Source organism: Akebia trifoliata, chromosome 4, assembly GCF_017979445.1.
Source record: "Akebia trifoliata isolate Shusen 1 chromosome 4, ASM1797944v1, whole genome shotgun sequence".
Taxonomy (NCBI): domain Eukaryota; kingdom Viridiplantae; phylum Streptophyta; class Magnoliopsida; order Ranunculales; family Lardizabalaceae; genus Akebia; species Akebia trifoliata.
Window position 1 is genome coordinate 21,083,196 of NC_141378.1, and position 14,768 is coordinate 21,097,963.

A 14,768-nucleotide genomic window follows, 5' to 3' on the forward strand; every position below is an offset into this window, starting at 1 on the left:
TAACAGTAATATATGTTATGGAGCAGTACTGCCCATGGTTTTTAAACTCGTCCGAGACCGAGACATATCGTCCGAGTTAACTCGGTATCAGAACTGAACGAGACCTACTCACAAAGTCATTTTTTTTACCGAGTTTTATGTCTCACGTTATATTTTTTGAGTTATCTCACGAGATGTCTCAAACGTATTGGAAAACTCGTCCGAGATGACTCGGTATCGGAGTTTAATGAGACGAGACGCGATACCGAGTTTAAAAACCATGGAACCGCCCAACAGGTCTTCTGAACCTGAACCATCCGAATGTGAATTTGGCCTAGTTCGGCGTGGAAACTAAACAGCCTAGTAACACTATCCAAAATGTCAGACGGGCTGGATTAGGCCACAACCCAGACATTGACAAGGAGAGAGATTTGGACTTCTTTCCCTTTCCGCAATTGTTCTTAGTAATTCCAAATATGTTGTTATTTGGAGATGGTTAAAATATTTGTTTAAAAAAATAAAAAAAATACAAACCTTGGCTGGATATTTAAGATTCTTTCCTCACCAAGAATATTCTTACATCTGTTATGATTCACAATTGAGCAAAACTAAAAATAGGAGGTAAATAATCCTAGTTATATATTTGAATTTTTTAAATATTCTCAACAAAACAATATTTTCACCAAAACTTTTGTTTCTAAAAGGTTAAGTCTTTGTATTAGGGGGAAAAAAAAAACAAGGAAAAGAAAAGAAAAACCAATAAACTTTAAGATACATTTAAATAAATCCAAACACTTCCCTAGGTGGGGCCGTGATCTTTACATCGGTTCCAATCCACTTTAACTTCAAACCACCCAAACAAAACAAGTGAAGAATGAAAAAATAAACCTGGGTTCAATTCTCGCCATCACGCATTACAGATCTACTTAAAAACAATTCCCCTCAAAAAGAAAAAAAAAATTGTGAAGATTTCTAAGTTAAAAAAATCCATCCCAACTAAAGTTTAGTAAGAGACCAGTTATGCACTAAATAGGGTTGAACACTGAACATAAAATGATTTGTCCACCTTAACATAAGCAATGGTCCACACCGACGACTTGTACTAAATGTTATTGTCAATGTAGTTGAGCGTAGTACCTGCCCAAGAGTCTCAGATAAAGTTATGAAGTCCTGTGCAAAAATTATAACAAGAGCCCTTCAACTCAACTCTACACCCCACCTTACCCCCTATTCTACCTAATCCTTGAGCATATGCAATCTTTTCCCCCTACATGCAGCGGGTAATAATTTCTGGAATAGATCCTTGAGAGTGGCCCCTAAGAGATGATTCAAACTCAAGACCTCCGCTCGATCCTAAGGCTTGGGGTCCCTGGACATCTCACCAACTCTTTGGGGAGTTGAATATCAATTTATTTTCATGATCTTGGGGACCATGATTATTGATTTTCTGAAATCCTTGCCATCACTTATTCTTTTTGGATCGTCATCCCATCCAAGAAGATAAACATGCTGACGGGAAAATTCTACCCGGCCTAAGCCTAAAAGTACAAATGATTCCATTAACGAGACATATATTTCGCATGAGGCCATATTCCATCCCAAGGTACCACCCTTTGGTATACCAGCTAAGTTATCTTATGCAAGATTAGATTTGCTCCTAGTCCTAATGGACACAAACCATGATATGATTAAATGCATATTTTTGCTCACAGATGGATTAGGATTAGGAGAAAGCCCAGAAAATAAAAAAGCTAAAATTATAAATAAATGCATCAATGAAAATTTAGGAATTATACAATAGATGATAAACTAAGAAAAATCAGAGAAACAAAAGTAAAGCTGGAACAGTATTGTGCGACCAAAAATGTTAAAACACCCTAACCACACCTGATTTAGACTACAATTCTACAAGACTTTCTTCTTTTCCTTTTTTTTGTGTGTGTTTTTTTTTTGAGGTAAGGCTTTGCTGCCTGCTGCTAAAGGCAAAATGGTTAAGACAGAGTGACTCCACCACAAACAAGCGTATTGGATAAAGTCACAGGTGGGGAGACTTGATCTCACGAGCACACCCAGGTCGCTGGACCATTGTTTCATCACTCGGTGGTAAATAAATAATAAATATTAAAAACGCAAAAACAACGGGGAATACAACATAATACACAAATTTAATAATACTACAAACCCTACCTGGTCCTATTGATTTTCGCCAACAAGCCATAGTGAATTTCAATTACCCACCAAACCAACGTAAGAACCGCATCCAAAAAATATTAAGTTTAATCAGCCTTCAAGACATGAAGATGTGCACAAATTCCAACATCAAAATTCAAAACATATATTTCTGCTTTAACACAAGTAGTTTATTACAATGAAACACTGAAACTGGAACTTGAAAGAGGAATCCCACTCACTGCTACTCTCTTAATAAACATTTTTACTAGAGTGCTATCCCCAAAAAATTATCACTGGGTTCCCTTTCCACCCCCCCAACCCTCCCTATCCCTATTGGGGCCAGCAGAGAGAGAGAAAGAGATAAGAGGGAGAGAAGAATGAGCAAAAGATGATCAAACCCGAGTTTGCTTTTGTTGTTTACATAAAGCAGGCTTAGAAACCTACTATTATTGTGAAAATAAACAATAAAGGGAGATCAACTGCAATAATACATGGTGTGACAATGTGGTTGCCCCTTAACTCTTCCCTGTTTTTACCAAACTAATAAAGAATCAAAGACCACTTCTATAAAAACTGCCTAACAGATTCTAACAAACAATAAACTTTCACACAAACAAAGAAGAGTTTGACCTTGGCCTTTTTGGATTCCCTTTGCTGGTAGAAGCGGTGAGTTGAAACCCGACGTCAAAAAATGTACATATATTGTCGTCTCACCTTCTAATTACAGTCCAACCCACATTCCTCAAGAACCGGACCATCTGACTTGGCCAAGAAAGGATCAATCCGAACCCACAAAAGGGAGAAGATGGAAGCCAGAAGGATCGACCAAACGATAATGATAGTAGGCGTTCTGTTCTGCCGACCAAGCAAACCCTTGAGAAAAGGATAGAGATGGACGATCACCCAAAAGGCAAAGAAGAGTTTTCCAAAGAGAGGACCCCACGACTCGTACCCATTATTTATAGCATTTGAAACACCAGCAACAACTCCGATCAAGTTTACTATCAGCAGTGTTGTTGGAGGTATGAGTAAAGTGGTCCACTTAAACATGTAAAGCTCTGCAAACTCATTATCATCTCCACCCTTTGAGGTCACAGTGAAATTTGTATCTATACCAGCAAAAACTTTCAAGAGACCTTGAAAGACTGCAAAGAGATGAGAAGAAACACCTCCAATGACCCAAAACTGTTCATTTCTCCACCATTCATCGATACCAACACCACTCCATCTCATTTCTAGGATACTTGTGGCGAAAATACAGATGAAAAGTGACAGAAACCATAAGCTCGCAACATTGCTAAGCTGCATTAGAAAGATAAAACAAAAAAATTATTAAAGACCAGCAAAACTATAAAACTAACCCTTTCCTTACTAAGCTAGTAAGATTTTAAGCCTTACTAAGATCATTTTGCTCAAATGGATTACCACAGTGGCCAAATCCAACACCACAGCCCTCTAGATTTCATGGAAAAACTCAGATAAAAAATAAAAAATTCTTTTGGACTAGATCCAAGATTTTGAAAATGGATGGCTACAAAACTTCCACCAAACTCCCAAATTTAAAATTAAAATTCAACGATGAAAAATAACTTTTTTTGGGAATTTTTTTTTTCTTTCAAAGTTCATAGAATTTTGTCCTCTACAGCCCCCTGAAGCATCAGATTATGGTTTTTGATGCCAAAAATTGAGCCCAAACTGTAAGGTTAGTTGGACTCAAACTATAAAACCAAGATTTATATGCATACTTTGACACTAATCAGCAGGTAAATCTAATACCTCCGGAGTGATAAATTTCCCTGTGAGAAGGCATACAGCTGGTAAGGTACAGTAAGCCAGTAATGGAATCGAGGTCCATGGATATATTGTAGCATTTATGTAAGATAGTCGCTCTAGCCATTTAAGACCACCTCCATACCCATACCAGAGAGGACAGTGTCTGCTCAAGAAAATTTCAACAGAACCAAGAGCCCATCGAAGGACTTGGTGCAGACGATCAGAAAGATTGATGGGTGCAGACCCTTTAAATGCCGGCCTCGAAGGAATACAATATATGGATCGCCACCCATGACAATGCATCTTAAAACCCGTCAAGATATCCTCTGTAACGGAACCATAGATCCATCCCACCTGGATAAAAATAATGAAAGTTTAGTGAAGATCTGAATCATGGTTTTAAATCTCGTCCGAGACTGAGATGACTCGCCCAAATCATCTCGGTATCATCCATGAACGAGACGGATAGACAAGCCATCTCATATGAGCAAAATCTCACGAGACATATGAGATCGACTCGGAAGAGATTTTGAAAATATTAGACGAGTCAGTAAAACTCGTCTGAGTCAACTGGGATTTTGTATATTTTAATTAAAATAATTAACTATTTAATTTTTTAAATATTTATTATCTAAATAAAACATGATTTAATGATTAAACATCTTCTAAACTACCTTACTTTATAATAATAAAAAAATTATAATTTTTTTATATCAATATGTATGAATAAATGGTTTATCTCGTCCGAGTTGAATCGACTAGTCTGAGACAACTCAGTCTCCTCCATGAGTGAGATGAGACATTAAAACGAATTTTGAAACCATGATCTAACTAGAAGCCAACCACACTTGTAAAGGAGGATTTAAGCAAGCAAGGTTATAGTTTTACCTCTTTTCCCCAATCTGTCTTGTCTTCATAGCCACAGCTGATAACATGAATGGCTTCTTTTAGCAATGATGCAGGGCTAGCACCTTTCAATGGCCCACCATTCTCAAGCAGAGTAGATGCAACAAACACAGGGGACTGCCCAAACTTCTTTTCCAACTTCTGCTCAGACATCAGAGCAGATTTCTCACTCTCAATTCCTGGAAAATATAAAAATTCTTCAAAATTCGGTTGACGAAATCACAAGAAAATAACAAAAGCAAGACCGAGAGTGAGAGAGAGAGACTTGGAGAATGGGTCCACTCCATCTATATAGCAAATATATAACAAAAGACAAAGATTCATAATTCTAAAATTAACTACTTCGACAACATAAATTGCATTAATATCAACCATTAAGTTCTACAATCTTTTCAATCAATATTTGAAAGAAAATCTTTTGAGTTTCAAAACAGAACCATCCTAGTCAATTACACACTATGCCAATTTCTGACTTGGCAGAATCTCTCTCCTGCAGGCAAACTGTGACTTGCAATGTGTTAGAACTTAGAATAAGAGAGCTGCTATTGGCACCTAAACTTTTACTTATTAAAACCCAATTTAAAATAAAGAAAACAAGCGAATGGATAAGAATAAGTAAAAGTGGGGGTGCCAATAGAAACCTTTTTTGGGGGGCTAGAATTCTATTTTTTGGGTTTAAAATTTGATATGAGCGTAATCATAATTGTAAACAACTACTGAAATAGTTTGAACGAGTGTTATAATGTTTTGTAATGTTTAGATCATAATTTGAGCCAAACCTTTGTAATGTTTGGAGAGTGTTTTAGTCTATTATTGACGTGTGATAAATAATTTAAGATATTGGGGTGTAATAAGTAAAAGTTAGGATGCCAGTAGCAGCTCTTTAAAATAAATATATGAGCAAGTCTTTGAGCACTGGTTTTAACAGGAGGGTTAACCGACATGAGACATTTGGTCGTTCAAATTTTCCAAAACCCATTGCGACTATTAAATGAACACGCTCAATTTCCAAAGATACACTCTATGATGATAACGATTACCCCTCATTAAACAAGACAAACTTTACCTTCAACGCCCTCTTCAATACCCTCCAAAGCAAATACAGGTGCTCCTGCCTCTCCTCTCCTTGAGTTCCTCTTTTTCTTCTCAGACTTGGCCTTCGTAGTCTTCTTTTTCTTCCTTCCTGAGAAAAGGCATCCACAGCAGCACCATTTAGGCAAGCAGTTGCAGGTCCTTGTAGGTGGCTTCTTTGTCTTTGGAGCATCAAAACCATAGAGTGCTTGCCTTCTGAAAACACATCCAGTCCCAACATAAATGGGACCTTGAATCCCATCCAAGCCTTTCATGTTGATCTGTCAAAAACAACTACCATTAGTTGCACATAATTAACAAACATTAGATAATGGAAAGTAGAACAAAAGACTAGAATATTCTGTGCTTACATCAAAGAATACAGTGTTCCTGTTAGCATAACGATCATGACGATCAATACCATCAAACCTCTGCGGAAATTGCACATAGCACACTTTCTTTCCCAACAATGGGTCCATCATGAAACACATTCCCTCCCTAAGAGCCTTGCTGTTGTTGATGTAGTGATCACAATCCAAGTTCAATAGATAAGGTGCATTTGTGAGCACAGCAGAGACTCTGACCTGTTTTTCAGACATATCTGCCACAAAGTGAGAAACCGTACACTTTCTTGGAAGTAATGTGATTGTCCGTAAGTCACTTACCAAGGCATTCATGGCACCAGCCTTTTTGTGATGATTGAATCCAGGTCTCTTTTCTCTAGAGACATACACAAGGCGTGGTAATTCATTTCCATCCGTATCAAGTCCCCCACTTTGACCTAGAAAGACCTAGAATTGATCCAAATGGATCCTTAGAGATAGGGTGAATGAAATTGTTTATAATCATGGATGAAACTAAGAATCTCTATACCTGAATCATTCCAGGATGATCACGAACATTATTCCCGGGCCAAGGAGACCCATCTTGCATAGTCCACCCTTCTTCTGGAACCTTTTGAGCCTTGGCAACCAAAGCATTGATCCGAACTTTGAACTCCTCATATTCCCTCTGCAAGCATAATCCAACACACGTTTACCAAGTTAACCAGAAAAGCCACCAATAAGAAGTGGTGGTAGCAATTGTACTTCATTTTTTTTGCTTATTGGGTATACCCACCCTTCGAGTGAGACTAATCCCACGGTCACACACACCACCCCCTCAAAAAGTCCTACATGCAACTGGTTGAGTCGAGGGTCAACCAGACCCTGGAGAGAAGGGGGAAGAAGGGTGGGGGGGTCGAACACTTGGCCTACCCTTTCTGGGGAGCTTATCAAGGCTCGGCTTGCCACTAGGCCAACCCCTTGGGGTTGTGGTGGTGGCAATGTGATTACGTGATAACTGAGACTTATCTTCAACCTCATTACCTTCATTGCCCTTCGATCCTTTATAAATGATGGTAAGATTTTATCCTTAAGATAATCTATCTTCTGGGCAAAGTAAAACTCTGGTGCCCGTGGCTCAATGTTGAATTTCTTACAGAACGGAACCCATTTTCTTGCAAACTCAGACGTTTCTGATAAAGCTTCAAATGTCAGCATAGCTGCACCATCATCAGAAACATAGCAGGATACCTTGTCAACAGGGTAGTCCACAGCAAGAATGGAAAGAACAGTGTTTGCAGTTACTAGAGGGGGCTCTTTTAAAGGGTCCACTGTGCTCACAAATAAATCAACTTCTGCGAGTTGTGAGGGCTGCCCTTCCTTCTCATACCTGAACGGATTATTAACAGGATTATGTTTTGATTAAAGAGAACAAAAAAAAATTAAGTACACCATAGTAAGCCAAGCACTGACCTCAAGGACAACCTATCAAGATAAGTTTCCCTTTCAATTGGGAGCCATTTCGGGAACTGATCGAGAATCCACGAAATGCCAAACCAAATCTCACAGATGACAGATATGAGCCACAATGGGTAAGCGTCATTCACGGGATGCAGGACCCTGTAATGAAAGAAAAACCCAAGCACCACAAGACGGATTATGATGATCATCCGATAAGGGTTGATCCGGCTCGATGGCAGAGGCAACTTTCTTGATAATGGTTGTCTACCTTCATCCATTCTGATCAAAGAGAAGTTGAAAGCACAGATTTTAGATTCACGATAACAACAGTCCTTACTGGAAAGAGTGTAGAAGTCAATTTCCATAGCATTTTATAGTTAATGATTTAAAATGTTACTAAGGTATGACAAAAGTACAAGATAGAAAAAGAAAATTCCCACAATTCATCACCAAGAGAGTCACAAATCATCACTATCATATAATCATAATAAAAAAATTCTTTAATTTATTTTAAAAGAGACAGCCACAGTAGAAATGCCATATGATTAACCATTGAATGTTCCTCATCGATGGTCACCTCGACCATCGCTTTTTTTTAACATAATTTCCACATATCTTTCAGAAGGGGAAAAAAACAACCAAATTATCGACCACAAAATCAATAGAAATATTCCTTCAATATATTTTCAATTCTTATGAGATTTATTTGAGTGCTTACATGGGTAGATCTGGTCCATCACCATCGTTGTCCCAATCTTTGCCACCATTCCCATTCTTCATTACTTGTAACCTATCTTGCTTTTGTTTCCAATTCTCCATCCTCTCCTTCCAAGCAACACTTCCATAACCATAAGCAGCCAAGTCCTTAGAGGGATCCATGGATCTGGGTTGAACTACAAAATATAATTTCCAGGTTGGTGAACAAGTTCCAAACTCAAAATAAAAATAAAAAATGTGCATGGGATCAGAAAGGAAAAAACCTACACTGATCCAAGACCAAAACTGTGGGACAAACAAAGAAAATTAAAACCAAAATGAAAGATCCAACATCCAAGTACCTGGAAGTGTAGGATCTGGGAAAGGGAGGGGGTGAATCCGTTTCCCTCCACCACCCATGAAAGAAGGGACCAAGGCATGTTGTTCAGGAGGAATATCATCAACCTACAGCACCAATATTACATATCAGGAAAAACCCATTCAAAATAATCCTAAAAAAAAGGTCAAAGGAATACAACCCAATGAAAAGGAGTAACCCATACACATAGTTAACCGTTTAGTTAAAAGGGAAGAAAATAAAGAAGCAAGTTATGTAGAGGTGGTGAAGTATACCATCTGGCCATTTGTAAGCAAAGGAACTTGAGGCATAGTGTGGACTACTTGAGGCATGTCCATATCACCAGCTCTTCCATAACTCATGTGACCTTGAAGCATGGCTTCTGCAAGATACTGATGCATATCTTGCTTATTTCTTCCCATGAAATTAAACTCATTCTCAAGATCATCTATGCCATCTTCTTCTTCATCGCCCGCAACTCTTGCACACCCTACAAATTTGCAAAAAATCGTTATAAAAAACCCGCAACGAAATTCAAAAAACCCAAATATAAAAATTCGATGCCGTGAAAAGGGTACATTTCATTACCTTTGAGACGTTTGAACCTAGTTTTGCATTGTGGACAGACCTGGCTTCCTTCTTGACGTTCATACTCGTAACAAGTCCTACAAATTGGAAATGCACACTCGTTGCAAGCGACGAAGAGCTCTCCATCGACCGTGAGCCCAACATCATCACCACAAATCTGGCAAGTTTGTCCACTTAATTGCTGCAACGGCTTCGGCTGCAAAACAAGAAACACAGAGAGAGAGAGAGAGAATCAAAACCTCACAATTCTTCTTAATTTGAGAAAAACTGACCCAGTCAATCAATGCAGGTGACTTACTGCTGATTCTACTTCTTGACGGATCACCACGAGTTCGTTCCTGTTGTGAGAGCCTGCAACTAGACCTGCACTGGCCTCCATCGCTCACAGACTAATGGCCAATGTGCGAAAAATCCGATTTTTCTCCAGATCTGTCTGTTTTCTGGAATACCCAGACAGCAAAATTCGATTTTTTTTTCAGATAGTGATGATGGTGAAAGAGATAATCGCGAGATCTCCAAGAAAGAAAGAACACTGAGAGAACCCACCGACGAAAAGTCCCCTTCTTTCACTCACTTATTATTCCTTTCTTCTTACCTCAACCAACAATAATAATAAATTTAAAATAATAAAATAAAAAAAAAAAACTCCACATAATACATTCTCTTTCGGTAAAAAAAAAAATCAAATACCTTCAGAGAAGAAAAAGAAGCCAAGAAAGAAGACGATACCGTAGAGAGAAAATGAATAATAAAATAGAAAAACTAGAAACCCTAACCCTAATTTCAATCCACAACTCATAACAATTAAAAATATCAGTTGTCCTTCTCTGGTTCTAATCTACATTTATTAAGATCTCCGCCGACACCGCCAATGCGTTAAAAATCAAGTTAACCTCTCTCACTTTGTTCTCTAAAAGGAATTTTACAGAACTCTTAAGACGATTAAAAAATAAAAATAAGTTATGGGTTCTAAATAATAAGTTTGGTCAAAGGGGTTTAACACTTAACAATACTTTAAACAAAGAAGAGTTACGTTGTAACAGAGAGAGAAAAAGACGTATAATTAAACCATAAATTAATGAATAAATGAGATAAATTATAAATTAGACTAAAAATACAAACAAAGAAAACAAGAAGAAACAGTGAAAAATTAAAGGCAGAAAGACAGCTCTGCACATGTGGGGCTTTAGCAATCACATCGTGAAACTGGCAGCTGCCGGTTCTCCCCTCCACCACCACCATCACCACTTTCAACTATGTTCTGTTTCTCATCACTCCTACGACCCCACCACATCTACCCCTCTGTGTATCTTTCTTTTCTCCTCTTAAACGTACTTTCATTTCACAGGACATAAAATGGGTCGGATCTATATATTCATTTTAAGATATGAATATAAAATTCGAATCCGGATTTGACATATCCCAACCCATCGGGTCGGGTTGAACTGTATTTTTCACATGAAAGACATCTCTCAATTCAGATCAATCGGGTGGGGTGGGGTGTGGTAATTTGGGTTAATGGACATTAAATCATATTTGACCCATTTTTTATACGGATCTACACCAACTATCGTACACGGTTAAATTTAGTGTTTGGGAATATTCCCATTTATAGTCAAATCCAACCCTTTTTATGTCCCATACTTATACTGATACTTTTCAAGGGATATGATTTCATGTGACTAGATGTTATTTAGATAAAATATTCTTGTTCATTTTAGATTAATTAAAATAATTGTCGTTATTATTTGATGTGGATGAATAATAAGTTACTACTTGAAGCATAATATCAGTATGCTTTTTTTACTCTGAAGTATAGTTAATATTTAGTTAACTAACGATGCACTTACGTCACACCTCCTTCAAGACCCAGTAACGGAACAGTCGACGGATGTTACGTTTATTTTAATTTAGGGTGAGTTTGGTATAGAGTCCAACTAACCTTACTATGTTAGTAAGGATTTCACCATTGTTAAGAGTCCTTGGACTCACCTTGTGGCGTCCGAAAACATAATCTGATGCATTGGGATTCTATGAACTTTAAATATAAAAAAAAATTATTTTTTACCGTTTAATTTTCATTTTAAATTTAGGACTTATGTGAAAGTTAAATAACCATCCATTTTCAAAACCAAGGATCAAGTCCAAAGTAAATTAGTTTTCAAATTAGGTTTTTTTTATTTGAGTTTTTCGTTGAAATTTAGAGGATTGTGGTGTTAGATTTCTAAGGTGGTACACCATTGCAAAACAACCCTTAGTAAGGCTTGAAATCTTAGACATATCTCTCCACGTTTTAGTCAATATTTGCCATACCCTTATGCTTTTACTCATAAAGTCGTGATGGGGTGACACATGATTTAATGTGATTCTCACAATTCTGACGTGGACATGCATACATAATCGTAGATGATTTTTAATCGTATCGCGAGAAAACACATATATGATTATGTGCACATCCCACATTAGACTTGTGAGAATCGCAGTAAATACCTTATGTTATTCCAGCATTTTCCTTACTCATAACATACCTCCCTTGACCTCCTCCTTCGTCTCGATTTCTATGAAATAACCTAAATACCCTCATCTTTAATAAGTAATAATAATAAAAAATTAAGAATTTTTCTTCTCAAACCCATTAGTCATTGTCAAACTCTTCAATTTCTATGATAAATTATTCTTAATCTATAAACCTCGTTTTCAATCCATTAATTTCAACTTAGGATTAGTTCTTAGTTGAAAATCCTTGATTTTTCTATTAAATATTTCATTATTTTCTACTTCAAAAATCAAATCTTCGTCGTGAGGTTTGAAGCTAGGAGTAGATCAATAGAATTTATTTTATTTTTTTTTCGAAAGTTGAAGTAGAAAGAAACTTAAAGTTGAAGAGTAAGATCATATTTGTTACTTAAGGTTGAAGATGATTGGTTCTAAAACAAGAAAAAGTATTTTCTAATTACAAGTTCAAGATGAGGGCATTTAGGTCATTTATTATTAGTCCATAAGAGAAAATGAGGCTAAGGGGCATGTTATCCGTTTTAAAAAAACCATGATTAACTCAAATATTCAACACAGAGGTATATATGTAAATTGATGTGTTTTATTTGTGAGTTTAAACTTTGTGTGTGTTTTTATTCAATCCTTAAAAAAGAAAACATTTACTATACTAGGATATGATAAGAAAAAAGTTTGGTAGCATTAGAGTCATATTACCGACTCGTTTCCTCGTTTTGGACCCCTACAAGCATATCTAGGGGTGTTAATGGGTGGGTTTTAGTTTGCTTCCTAAGGAACTTAGAACCATAACCACTATATTTATTTTGATTTAGATTATTGTCGATTTCGGGTTCAATTCCAAAATAAATAAAACTTGATCCAGAACCGCCAAAAAACATGGGTACCCATCGATTCCGATTCTCAAAAATCAAATGAGAAAAAAAAAATTTTCAAATCATTATAAAACTTTTTTCCTTAAAAAAAATTTAAAATATTAACTAAACAATTATTAACTAAATTATAATTTGTTATACTAAAGATACAAATTAATGATTTTTTCTAAAAATAAAAATTAATCTTAATTAAAATTAATAAATTTTTAGAAGATATAACTCTTTTTAAATTCCAATGGACAATTTATATGAAAAATTGAAGATCTTTATATAACATGCATTAATTTTGATATAAGAGAATATCTTAAATCATTTATAGAATGAAAAGAAATGACAAAATAAATCGGTTTCAATAAAAATGAACAAGAATCGGGGGTTTTAACTTCGGTTTTGATTAAATGGGTACCCATTGACACCCCTAAGCGTATCGTGTTTGTTACGAACATTTGATGAATGGTTGATTTCTCACTTCACTTAAAAATGGAGTATTCAAAAGTAAACCAATAAGGAAGTGGCTCATTCCTGGTTATAGCTCAAGTTTATGAGAAGCATGGTTGTCAACAAGATATGTGATTTTTACCTATTTGTCCAAAAAACAATCAAAATCAAAATCAAAATTCTCAAACTAAACCACCTCTAAAACAACAAATGAATTTTTTCATCATTTCATACCTTAATTTTTCTTACAATTCTCAAATTATGCTACTTGAACCATTAAACATGCATTTTTTTTACCATTTTATCCCTCAATTTGTTCAATCATCTGAAATTTGCTAACCATATGTCTACCATCTATTGTCACTTTATTGGTTATGTTTGCATCCAGTTTCTTTCTTTCTACACGTGTTATCTCTCTCTCTCCACAACTAGTAAAATGCATTTATTGCACATGATTACTTAAAGAATTATATATATTTATATACATGGGGACAGCCAACGTAAGGGAGCCAACGATTTTTCTTATATGGGTTAAAAGTATCGATTCGTTGATTTTTTTTTTTTTCTTTTAGGATGATCTCTATGATGAAAAGATCATCTTCACAAAATATCAAACCAACCTGAAACTTTCAATCTCATTTACAAATTAATGGTAAAAGCTTTTAAACTACTTTTGATGGGGTTAGACGTTTCAGATTGGGCTGATTTTTTGTGAGGATAATCTCCTCGCCGCAGAGATCATCCAGTCAGGAGATCATCCTTACAAAATATCAACCTAATCCAAAAAACTTAACCCATATAGGAAAATTTTTGGCTCCCTAACACTTGTTGCCGAACACTACCCATAATAATAATAAAACACAACTGTATAGACAACTTTTGTGGGAAATAAACTTCCATCCAACTAGGATAAACATCCCATACAATTACAGTTTTTGTGGGACCTACTTTATCAACTTTTCACTTCACCCCTTAATTTTACTATATTTTCTCTTTTACTCCTTTAACCCAATTATTAGTTTTTGTTTTTTACTTGTTAGTTTCAAAAAAAAACTAATAATGCCGTCTAACTTTATTTTTTCACATTTACACCATTAATCCAAAAGAAGATGTCGTGTTATAGGCACAAGAGAACTTTAGTATATATATATATTATATATATATATACGAGAGGACTATTTAAGGGATCAAAAAATCTTACAATGTGTTTTGAAAATAAAGTGTCACGTCCTCATTTAGGATCTAGATTTTCTCAAATCTTCAGGGTGGTGAGAAAAAAATAAAATCAAAATTTTCAAATTTTAAATACAATGTGAATTTCTTTCAAATAATTTTGATAGAATTTTCCTAAAAATTGGACTTATGAAAAATTTTCACCTGTTTAATCAAAATTCATATATTCAACCATCATATCATATCGAATATATATATATATATATAATTCCTAAAAAACATAATTATAAGTACAACTCAAATATGTTATATACATCAACTACACATCCCACATCGATCGATAGTTATCTACGTCATATACATTAACTCTCACTCTCTGGACATATACATACAAGAAGACACAATACACATAATACTAATATATACAAGGAAGTCCAAATATAC

The 14,768-nt window shown here is 35.7% G+C and overlaps 1 protein-coding gene across 1 annotated transcript; it reads right to left on the reverse strand.

The window, feature by feature from the left end:
• Nucleotides 1-2,288: 2,288 nt before the first annotated feature.
• LOC147404432 (putative cellulose synthase A catalytic subunit 3 [UDP-forming]) lies at nucleotides 2,289-10,214 on the reverse strand. The gene is made up of 14 exons (XM_086440369.1): nucleotides 9,626-10,214; nucleotides 9,328-9,523; nucleotides 9,015-9,229; nucleotides 8,744-8,846; nucleotides 8,404-8,578; nucleotides 7,698-7,964; nucleotides 7,269-7,614; nucleotides 6,775-6,912; nucleotides 6,567-6,692; nucleotides 6,273-6,485; nucleotides 5,897-6,182; nucleotides 4,813-5,009; nucleotides 3,928-4,278; nucleotides 2,289-3,453 (listed from the first exon to the last, which is right to left on the reverse strand). Exons 1-14 carry the CDS (start codon nucleotides 9,704-9,706, stop codon nucleotides 2,869-2,871), a joined length of 3,279 nt encoding a protein of 1,092 aa, XP_086296495.1. The 5' UTR covers nucleotides 9,707-10,214; the 3' UTR covers nucleotides 2,289-2,868.
• Nucleotides 10,215-14,768: the final 4,554 nt, after the last annotated feature.